This window comes from Salmo trutta, chromosome 16 (assembly GCF_901001165.1).
Source record: "Salmo trutta chromosome 16, fSalTru1.1, whole genome shotgun sequence".
Taxonomy (NCBI): domain Eukaryota; kingdom Metazoa; phylum Chordata; class Actinopteri; order Salmoniformes; family Salmonidae; genus Salmo; species Salmo trutta.
The window spans coordinates 43,828,523-43,840,824 of NC_042972.1; the positions used below are offsets into that span (position 1 = coordinate 43,828,523).

Consider the following 12,302-nt stretch of genomic DNA (forward strand, 5'->3'; position numbering starts at 1 on the left):
TGAATAGCACACATACACAATCCATGTCTCCATAGTTTCAAGGCTTAAAAAATATTATTTAACCTGTGTCCTCTCCATCTACACGGATTGAAGTGGAATTAACAGGTGGCGTATATCAGGGATCATAGCTTTCACCTGGTCAGTCAATGTCATGGAAAGAGCAGGTGTCCTTAATGTTTTGTACACTCAGTGTAGAAGACACATGACGTAATAATATGGGGAAACTCACTAGCCTACAAATGCCAATGGGTATCAGTATCCTAGCCATAGAATATAATGATCATAGCTGTTCCTCACAATTCAGGTTACATTAGTTTTCATGAAAACAGATTCCAACGTGTGTGGTTAAAATGTATAAACTAATTTGCATAAATTCAGCACTCATTTCAAATCGGCCACAATAACCCCATGCATGATATTACATTATACCCCTCCTCAGAGAACCACCAGTAGCCTAAACCTGTTAGCCCCCGATAGGCTATAGAAATGAATTGTCAAGCTTTGACCATATATTGCAAGCTACATTTACACTGCATCCTATGAACCTACCGCTTTTTGTGTTGAATGAATGGACTTGTAGGCTACGCATCTGTTGTAGGTCAGCTTCGAATTAAATAGCTGCCTAAAGGCAATAAATAACATTTATCAGTGTGGTAATCTCTCGTGGATGTCAGTCTTCAAAACAGATAGATTGTATCGTCGTCACTCTAAGGTATTTCTTCAGCGTCAAAACAACACACCGCCTGTGACATTGGCACTTGTTTACGTCTTCCGCAGAGCTGATACTTCGTTATTTCACAGCCCAGTTTTGGTCGAATGGATGCATTCATATTTTGAACCTTTATATCTAAAGTCCAAATTCCTTACCCGTCTGATCCAGATTCTGCGTGCTTTTGGAACGACTGCAGCCTCTCATCATCCGTGTTTAGTTCGAATGTAGCCTACGTTGAAGCTCAGAGGTTGGTTGTGATGTGTGTGTGCGTCTGATGTGCGCGGGGCAATCACACTGAATGAAACATGGTGCAGCCAGTTGAGGTCTAGAGTTGTGTGATGAAATTGCTGAGATGTATGTTGACTATTTATGCACACACCCACTTCTGATGAATTACTTCAGGGTGATTGCGATACCTCTGTAAGATGCTCAGGCTGACTATTCAGTTTCTCAAGAAAGATAACTAACATGTTGATACTTATTTTTCACTATTGTGTTTCAGTTTAGGCCACGATCTCAAATGAGATCACAGACAGTCAGGTATGAGTCTAAGACAGGTCACTGATGCTGTGTAGCCTACTCAACATATACTACATGACCAAAAGTATGTGGACACCTGCTCATCGAACATCTCATTCCAAAATCATGGGCATTAATATGGAGTTGGTCCCCCCTTTGCTGCTATAACAGCATCCACTCTTCTGGGAAGGCTTTTCACTAGATGTTGGAACATTGCTGCAGGGACTTGCTTCCATTCAGCCACAAGAGCATTCGTGAGGTCAGGCACTGATGTTGGACAATTAGGCTACATTTTACATTTTAGTCATTTAGCAGATGCTCTTATCCAGAGCGACTTACAGTAGTGAATGCATACATTTCATACATTTCTTCCGTATGGTCCCGTGTGGCTCAGTTGGTAGAGCATGGTGTTTGCAATGCCAGGGTTGTGGGTTCGATTCCCACGGGGGACCAGTATGGAAGAAATGTATGCATTCACTACTGTAAGTCGCTCTGGATAAGAGAGTCTGCTAAATGACTAAAATGTAGGTCTGGCTCACAATCAGCTTTCCAATTCATCCTGATGGGGTTGAGGTCAGGGCTCTGTGCAGGCAGTCAAGTTCTTCCACACTTATCTTGACAAACCATTTCGGTATAGAACTCACTTTGTGAATGGGGCCATTGTCATGCTGAAACAGGAAAGGGCTTTTTCAAGGAGAAATTTGCTTCCTGCAACACAAACTCAAAAAAGTTCTGGGACACTGTAAAGTCCTTGGAGAATAAGAGCACCTCCTCCCAGCTGCCCACTGCACTGAGTATAGGAAACTCTGTCACCACTGATAAATCCACTATAATTGAGAATTTCAATAAGCATTTTTCTACGTCTGGCCATGCTTTCCACCTGGCTACCCCTACCCTGGTCAACAGCACTGCATCAACAAAGCAACTCACCCAAGCCTTCCCCATTTCTCCTTCTCCCAAATCCAGTCAGCTGATGTTCTGAAAGAGCTGCAAAATCTGGACCCCTACAAATCAGCCGGGCTAGACAATCTGGACCCTTTCTTTTTAAAATTATCTGCCGTAATTGTTGCAACCCCTATTACTAGCCTGTTCAACCTCTCTTTCGTGTCGTCTGAGATTCCCAAAGATTGTAAAGCAGCTGCGGTCATCCCCCTCTTCGAAGGAGGGGACACTCTTGACCCAAACTGCTACAGACCTATATCTATCCTACCCTGCCTCTCTAAAGTCTTCGAAAGCCAAGTCAACAAACAGATTACCGACCATTTCGAATCCCACCTCACCTTCTCCGCTATGCAATCTGGTTTCAGAGCTGGTCATGGGTGCACCTCAGCCACGCTCAAGGTCCTAAATGATATCTTAATCGCCATCAATAAGAAACAATACTGTGCAGCCGTATTCATTGACCTGGCCAAGGCTTTCGACTCTGTCAATCACCACACCCTCATCGGCAGACTCAACAGCCTTGGTTTCTCAAATGATTGCCTCGCCTGGTTCACCAACTACTTCTCTGATAGAGTTCAGTGTGTCAAATCGGAGGGCCTGTTGTCCGGGCCTCTGGCAGTCTCTATGGGGTGCCACAGGGTTCAATTCTTGGGCCAACCCTTTTCTCTGTATACATCAATGATGTCGCTCTTGCTGCTGGTGAGGTTCTGATCCACCACTACGCAGACGACACCATTCTGTATACTTCTGGCCCTTCTTTGGACACTGGGTTAACTACCCTCCAGACGAGCTTCAATGCCATACAACTCTCCTTCCATGGCCTCCAACTGCTCTTAAATACAAGTAAAACTAAATGCATGCTCTTCAACCGATCGCTGCCTGCACCTGCCCGCCCGTCCAGCATCACTACTCTGGACAGTTCTGACTACAAATACCTAGGTGTCTGGTTAGACTGTAAACTCTCCTTCCAGACTCACATCAAACATCTCCAATCCAAAGTTAAATATAGAATTGGCTTCCTATTTCACAAGCAAAGCATCTTTCACTCATGCTGCCAAACATACCCTCGTAAAACTGACCATCCTACCGATCCTCGACTTCGGCGATATCATTTACAAAATAGCCTCCAACACTCTACTCAACAAATTGGATGCAGTCTATCGCAGTGCCATCCGGTTTGTCACCAAAGCCCCATATACTACCCACCACTAGGACCTGTACGCTCTCATTGGCTGGCCCTCACTTCATACTCGTCGCCAAACCCACTGGCTCCAGGTCATCTACAAGACTCTGCTAGGTAAAGTTCCCCCTTATCTCAGCTCGCTGGTCACCATAGCAGCACCCACCTGTAGCACGCGCTCCAGCAGGTATATCTCTCTGGTCACCTCCAAAGCCAATTCCTCCTTCGGCCGTATCTCCTTCCAGTTCTCTGCTGCCAATGACTGGAACGAACTACAAAATCTCTGAAACTGGAAACACTTATCTCCCTCACTAGCTTTAAGCACCAGCTGTCAGAGCAGCTCACAGATTACTGCACCTGTACATAGCCCATCTATAATTTAGCCCAAACAACTACCTCTTCCCCTACTGTATTTATTTATTTATTTTGCTCCTTTGCACCCCATTATTTCTATTTCTCCTTTGCACTATCTTCCACTGCAAATCTACCATTCCAGTGTTTTACTTGCTATATTGTATTTACTTCGCCACCATGGCCTTTTTTGCCTTTACTTCCCTTATCTCACCTCATTTTCTCACTTTGTATATAGACTTATTTTTCTACTATATTATTGACTGTATGTTTGTTTTACTCCATGTGTAACTCTGTGTTGTTGTATGTGTCAAACTGCTTGCTTTATCTTGGCCAGGTCGCAATTGTAAATGAGAACTTGTTCTCAACTTGCCTACCTGGTTAAATAAAGGTGAAATAAAAATCTAAAATAAAATAAAAACTGTTTTCACAAAGTTGGAAGCACAAAATCATCTAGAATGGAATTCGTAGGCCTATGCTGTAGCGTTAAGATTTCCCTTCACTTCACTGGAACTAAGGGGCCTAACCAGGAAAAATAGCCCCAACCATTATTCTTTTTCCACCAAACTTTACAGTTGGCATTATACATTGCGGCAGGTAGCGTTCTCCTGGCATCCGCCAAAACCAGATTCATCCGTCGTACTGCCAGATGGTGAAGCGTGATTCATCACTCCAGAGTACGCTTTTCCACTGCTCCAGAGTCCAATGGAGGTGAGCTTTACAGCACTCCAGCCGACGGTTTGCATTGCGCATGGTGATCTTAGGCTTGTGTGCGGCTGCTCGGCCATTGAAACCCATTTCATGAAGTGCCTGATGAACAGTTCTTTTGCTGACTTTGCTTTCAGAGGCAATTTGGAACTCGTAGTGAGTGTTGCAACCGAAGACTGACGATTTTTACGTGCTACGTGCTACATGCTTCAGCACTCGGCGGTCCCATTCTGTGAGCTTGTGTGGCCTACCACTTCGCGGCTGAGCCGTTGTTGCTCCTAGACATTTCCACTTCACAATAACAGCACTTACAGTTGACCGGAGCAGCTATAGCACGGCAGAAATTTCACAAACTGACTTGTTGGAAAAGTGGCATCCTATGACGGTGCCAAGTTGAAATTCACTGAGCTCATTCTACTGCCAATGTTTATCTATGGAGATTACATGGCTGTGTGCTCAAGTTAATACACCTGTCGGTAACGGGTGTGGCTTAAATAGCCAAATCCACTAATTTTAAACGGTGTCCACATTCTTCTGTATATATTGTGTACATGTTGCAGACTATATATAGACTGAGATATAGGCTAAGGACTTCAAGGGAGTCCAAGAACACATTTATTGAAGTTTCCCCTGGGAGATTTAATTTACCATAGCGGGAATCTGAATTAAAATATTCTCAGTTGAACTGCTGTAAACCTAATTTGAACTACTTTGTGATTTACATGGCCCATTGATTTAGTAGCGACCCTAACTGAGCTATATGGGTTAAGTGGACACACACACACACACACACACACACACACACACACACACACGCACACGCACACACACACACACACACACACACACACACACACACACACACCTAACAATGTGACCCAGTTGCCCGGCAGAGATAACAGTGCAGCATGTGACCCGTCTATGTGGACTGAAGGCTATTTCAGTTGCTCTAATGATACCCTTATCAGCACTGCCTTGATAATGGCACTAATTGTCAAGCACAGGATGTTGTGTTTTGTCTCTACTCAACAATAATATTGGAGTAAATGCATTGTGACAAACGAAGAGAAAGGGATGAGGGAAAGATAAAGACAGTTAAATGAAACCAGTGTTGGGGAGGAAAATGTGATGAGAATGATGTGATGAGAAAGAGCGAGAGAGACAGAATTGCTGGTGATGTATGTGCAACCTGGACTCAGGGGTAGACGTAAGATAGTAAATGTAAATGTATGACACTCCAAATAGTATCATATGTTACGTTTAGTATGGTATGTATTAATTTGTAGATGTCCATCATCAATTTTGTATGATATGTTATGAATTACAATTCGGATAATATGTTACAAATTGCAAATCGTAAAATGTCACGAATTCCAATTCGTACAATATGTAACGAATTTGCAAACCGTATGATATTTTACGAATTCCAATTTGTTGTGGCTAACGTTAGCTAGGTGGCTAACGCCAACATTAGCTAGATGGTTAGCATTAGTTAGGCTAGGGGTTAAGGTTAGGGTTAAGGTTAGGAGTTAGGTCAAAGGGTTAAGGTTAGGGTTAGCTAACATGCTAAGTAGTTGCAAAGTAGCTAATTAGCTAAAATGCTAAAGCTAGATGTTCACATTAAACGCGCACCAACCTTTGGGTTGCTAGACGTTCGCATTGTATGTCCACCCACCCACCCTAATTACATTTTTGCCTTAAGTAACCTGCTGTCTCATGTAGGGCTGACCCAATTTAGTCAACTGGTTGATTGTTTGGTCGATAGGCTGTTGGTCGACCAATATTTTTTTAGTCAAGCAACCGCAAATATATATATATTTTTATGGCACACGAGACACCCGTCTGATTCATGCTGGTCTCAGTGGACTAATCCATTGTGGAGGCCTGTCTCAGTGGACTAATCCATTGCGGAGACCGCGGGGATGGCTCACCAGTATCACCAGTAGTGCATTTACCATTCTAATCTACAATATTTGTTTGGTTAAGGTAATTTCTGTTAATGCATTCATTGTATTATTATTACAGTCTTTTACAGTTCTCATTGTCGTAGTGGATACGTTATTTGCGGACCGCACAACACAAGCTATGCTTGTGAGGAACATGTTTTGGTTTATTTCATTCCATTTACAGAGTTGTCTTTTGTTTGTAGCGCTCCTGTCAATGTTGATTAATGATGCGCGCCTGATTATGCATAGAAGTAGGCCTAGGCTACTTGGCTTGCGCACAAATATAGACCTATAAATGTGCCCATATGAGGACCTGAAAGTATTTCTGATTGTCTTAGCTCACCACCACTGTGGAGCATCTGAAAGTAATTTTTTCTTCACCTTAAACAGCAAGTAAACAAAGTCTGTTTTTACATCCGTTGAGAATGACAATAGTTCCTCAATGTAGCCTATTTGAGAAATATTTCCAGCTCTCTTTCAAAAGTTGTGAAATAGGCTTACCTGATTACTTCTTACCCCTTGTGCAAATAGTTTACAGCTGTATCTGTCCTGAGCTCACTGGTGCAGGAAACTCTGAGGGCCCAGAATATTTTATACAATGTTGCAAGTTTGCTAGAGTGAGCTTCAGGCCTGACCAAGTTGATACAATGCTTCAAGTTCCTTGCAGACAGGACATGTGTAGCTAATGTGATTTATAGGATATTTATTTTTATCAAGACATTTTCTACCTGCAAGATGTAATGTTTTTATTTGTTGGCTTTATGTATGCTATTTTTAGTCTACATAGTTGGCAATGGCAATATAAGTTCCTTTTAGAATTTTGATTAACTGCATGATAATAATTTTGAGATGCAAAGAGTTTATTATAAATTAAATTAAACTGTTCCACATTTGAAAATCATAACTGGCATGCATATTGGTAGAAATGGTAAGATAAATTGACACTACAAATTGAAAAGGTTGCCGGCCAGTGGTGTAGACTATTACCGGCAACTTCAGGAGCTAAGGTCATCAGCAAGGGGAGGAAAGGGAACAGTTTTCTTTCTTCAGGTTAGGCTATGAGGCTATGTTGATCTCTGGCTCTCTCTTGAGTCATTTGTGTGTCATAATAATGATATTAATCACAGTGTGGTTAAAGTATAAAACAATCTAATTAGCCTACATACAGTATAGGGTAGGTGATTTTATTATAATACATAGGGTGCGTCTATATACTGTAGTGAAAAATACATCTTTTAAAATTTTGACCAATAGATTGGTCGAAAGAACAGGCGACTCTCGGTCGACCAAGATTATTTTTAGTCTGGGACAGCCCTAGTCTCACGTAACCATACCAAACGTAACATACCATACTAATTTCAGAGCCCCGGATTTACGTTTACTATTTTATGTCTAGTCTATGGCTGGTATGTGAGCACAAGATAGAGGGGTGGATAAATCAGCCGGTCATCATAATGGCAGAGAGGTAAAGAAAGCTAGAGTAAAAGGCCGATAGGAAGAGAGTTAGCAAGTTAGAAGAGGAAAGAACAACAGACACAGAGAGAGAGAAATAAAGATCACTGTGCATGAGAATGGCTTGACTCCTGTTCCTCACCACATTCTTTCCTAAAGACCATAGTGATAAGCATCCCTTTTTCCCCTCATCGGTCCCCCTCTTACTCCGTTCCAGATAGTGTATCCCCTCTAACCCCCTCCCAAACTCTAGCCTCTGGCAGCATGTTGTGTCCAGGGCTGGCTAAACACGCTTTGTCCAATCCAATCACTGCTGGAGGCACCACAAATACCATCCATATCAGCCTCCTGCTCTCATGTATCTGCTGCCATGACTGTATGGAGTATGCTAGAGAGTGTTTGTGGGGGAGTTGTGGAGGAGCTGCTTTGAAGTGAAATAACAACTAACAAATGCTTTATAAAAGTGTTTGGTTTAGGGTTAGTTAGGCTAAGTTATTCTGGTCACACACATGCTGTTAAGGAGATGATAGTCATCATGCCAGTCACCATATTTTACTCACAACAGTTTTGAAAGAGAAAGTCCCAGGTTTCATCATCCATTGTGACAGAGTACATTTGCAGTAGTGATTATGAAAGACCTCCATGTCACACCTGAGGAGGAAATTACTCTCAGAGAGGAAGAATACATCTTCTCTCTTTTTTTTCTTTAAAAAAAAAAAGTATTTTAGTTTCATCCAACAAAATGTAAAGGGTAAAACACAGGCTTTGTAGTAGGGCTAAATGAAGTGGCATACTATCTGTGAACTGTCACTCAAAACCTTCCTTTTATGCCCTAATTCCTCTGGTGTAGAAAGCCATATCTGAGAATCTGTCTGTGAAAATATTCATTAGAACAAAACAACAGTTGTGAGGTCATGATCTGTTTGAGCCACATATAAGCATGGCCGATATCCCATATTAACAACAGTAAAGCCCAAAACTATTTTAACAACTAACTTTCCCATCCCATTCCCCAAAAACCAGAGGGCAACAACCGTGTGAGCTGGAAGTAGGGGAAAGGTGCTTTATTGTAGTATATTCTAAACATACAAGGATGACCTTCCTGAGAAGAACTCTGAGAGTCAAATGGCTATGTTCCAAATAACAGCTCCACTTCTCCTATTTATAACTACCTCACAAAGCTTCATTAAGAATCCTTGTTCACAAGGAACACTCAGTTATGTCCTTCGTATGATCATTACTCAGGTTTTACAGTTTGGAGACCAATAAAGGACAATGTCTTATTTTTTGGTTGACAGGTACACCAAGTAGACTATGTTCTCTCCATAACCTAAAAATACACTTTTGATCAAATCTGTAGACAGTCCCAAGCACCTTTTAGCGACCTCATGTGGATGCCTAGTTAAATAAAGGTTAAATTAAAAAAATTAAACATAACAAAAAAAATAGAGTAGAGGCGCCGAAGGCTCTAGGCTCTACTGAAGTAGTCCTAAACCCACTAAACCCAAACAAAAACAAAGAAGTAATTTCTCAAGGCTGACACAAGTCAGCTTTCCACATCACAACCTTGAGCCACCATCCGGTTACATAAGGCTGCCCTGATCTCACAAACAGGACAGTAACTGTTCTACAGTATCTATCAGGGTAATATTACCCAGAGGTTACCCTGGTCTGCATGAAGGACTTTGATAAAAACAGACATTGTGGTAAAGTGTGCAGGCAAGCCTGTAGAAGTACCCGTTTTAAACTATAATTCCTAGCCAGCATTTAATGACATCCAGTTAGTTGGGAAGAAGACTTATTTGAGGAAACTTGTCAGACAATTGGAGTTGCCTGTGTTGAGTTTGATGCCTTTGAGCCAATTCTGTGTTAGTGAGACTGCCATTACTCTGAGTTTGTGTACGTTAGAATTCATCTCTTTTAGTCCTAAGTAATTGACAGGACAAAGCCTTTTAAAGGTTGTTTTAATCCCTGAATAAAGGACTAAGACGTTGTAATAAAACAGCACGGATAACTTATGGGGCATTTCAACCAGAGACTTACCCCACACCAGTGTGTTGACAGTATTTATGGTCATTTAAGCTCTAGAGTTATTTTTAGGGAACTGTGTTTCCATCAGGAGTGTGACACTAAAGACCTGGAGCAAGCAGAATCAACGTCTGCTTAGTAAGCAGGTGTTAACCATAGAAGGAGTTAACCCATTTATGTAAATGCAGGCTGAAAAGTACCAGTGGCCTGGCCTTGGCCCCAAGTCAGAGCAGGTCCGCTGAAGCCATGGTCCAGTGAGACACTGGAGCCGGACCTTGGAAGCAAAAAACAAAAGTTTGAGCATGAGGTAAGTTTCTTCCGGAGGTAAGTCTCAGGTAGAAATTCACCACAAGAGTGTGCTGGTTTCAGACAGTCCATGGTTGGTCTGTCTAGTTTCCTCATCATCATTTCCATCATGCACCAAAATATTGAGAAGGTGTATGATCTGTGATATGTGCAAGCACGCAGTAGGCCCGAGACTGCCGCGCAGTTCCCCAAGGACTGCCACGCAGAAGGAATATCAGCCCACAGTGAGAAGCATGAGATTGAACTTCACTCAACTTTCTAGAGCAGTAGTCACCAACCGGTCGATCGCGATCACATTCCAAGTCGGTCGCCAAACACTTCTGTAAAAAACCCAGCGATAAAGCCTTGTGTTCCTATTTGTTTCTCGGGCTGTTGGCGCCCAGTGCACCCGATTCAGCTGCCTTGTGTGGCGGGTAGGCGAACTGTTGCCATTTTGAACTATTTAATTTGTCTGAAGGTACAAACTCCGCCTTCCCGGCTGGCCCAGAGAGCAAATCAAGTGCACTATAGGCCTACCGCTGGCCAATCAGATGGCTCAGATTACCGTGTCTGCAGTAACGTAGCAGGCATAAAAGAAAGATACAGCAAAGTTGATACTGTGAGATTCCAAAACCATGACTAGAGAGAGACTGTCAACGAATACAGCAAAGAGCTGCTGCTTTTATGAGTGAGTTCATCTTTAAGTTCTTACTCTTTGTATTCAACACTTTTATAAGCCATAAAATGTGCGTTCTTCCTATTTCCACTGAGCGCTACAACAAGCACTGCAGCAGTAATGATTGAGTAGGAAAGTGTATCGATAGGCTTGATGTTACGCTCCACAGTTTCTGTGTTTTAGGTTTGTTTGTGTTGTTTTGGGTTTGTTTGTGTATATGTATATTTCAGGAAATGGCTTCCTGGATTCCCCCAAGCAGCTGATTGGTCAGCCCCAGCAGATTGGAGCTCTGATCCCGCCCTCTCATCAGGGGATACAGCTGTCTGCAATTACCGACTCCTGCTGCAGCTTTAAAAGCCAGTGTTCCTTTGTTAGGAGAGAGAGCTTGGTTTGTCCTGTTTCGTTGTTGGTCTGTATAATTGTTGTGAAGTATTTTCTAGCCGGTCCTGCAGACAGACATATGTGTATGTCAAAAGGACTATGTTTTTGATTATTGAAATTGTTCACTTTACGGGCATACATATACCCGTAGTATGTACTCTGTGTATGCACACTAGGTAAGACCTGGGTGGACCACCCCCTGTATTTTGGTTAGCGCGCCAGGTGGCGTTAAGAATAGATAAGTAGTGGGTGGGTAGGTAGGTAAGTTAGGAGAGGGGACTCTTGCTTTATTATTAGAGGCTTGTCTTTTTTTAATATGGAGGAATAGTTCACTTTCTCTGTTCATAGGAGGAACAACATGAATTTGTACATGAGGTAGAAAAAATGCGGTGTGACTCGAGTTTTCGCCATCAGCTGGAAGACCCTTTTTGGTCCGTGTCAGTGGAGAAAAGGGAGAGCGGAGGGATGTTGAGGCGGACCCTCAGTCTGCTGCTCTCTCCCTCCGCTGAGACGGACCATAGATTCAGGCACCATCGACCCAGAAAAATAAAAAGCAAATTATTTATATGTATGCTCACTCAGCTGTGCTGTATAAGTAATACAACAACGGATCTATTACCGGTGTGATCATATACAGTATCCTACCTCAAATTCCCAAACCACAATGCATTGGCAGGGCAATTCAAGAAAAGCCTAAATGCGATGATAATGTATTGGGCCTATAGCTTACTGAACAAACCTCATTGCTACAGTACTATTTTTAATTGGTTAATGTTGCATAGGCTTACATTTTTAAGTAATGTAAAAAAAAAGTCTAAGCGGTAGATCTCTGCTTGCATTTTGACTCAAAGTGATCTTAACTCAGAAAAGGTTGGTAACCACTGTTCTAGAGTTTTCCCTGTTAACGCTATCAATATTTTGCCTTTACTGTGGCAAATTTGATTGAATCAACGCAATATATGAAAACAAAATTAACTATGCAAGAGATTTTCTTGTAGGCAGAACGCATCGGAGTTGGATTCTATTGCATTGACATGTACCACTCAGCCCTTGCTCTACACAGACCGTTGCGGCTTAACCAATCAGAGCTGCAGTAGGCCTATATGCAAATAGAACATTGCC

The 12,302-nt window shown here is 42.3% G+C and overlaps 1 protein-coding gene across 1 annotated transcript in view; it reads right to left on the reverse strand.

The window, feature by feature from the left end:
• The window catches only part of LOC115150798 (6-phosphofructo-2-kinase/fructose-2,6-bisphosphatase 4), a 29,083-nt gene extending 28,039 nt beyond the window's left edge, over window positions 1–1,044 (reverse strand). Inside the window, exon 1 of the mRNA XM_029694484.1 lies at window positions 868–1,044. Coding sequence (XP_029550344.1) covers window positions 868–919 — 52 coding nt within the window. The 5' untranslated portion in view covers window positions 920–1,044. The remainder of the gene's footprint in view (window positions 1–867) is intronic.
• Between the last annotated feature and the right edge of the window lie 11,258 nt (window positions 1,045–12,302).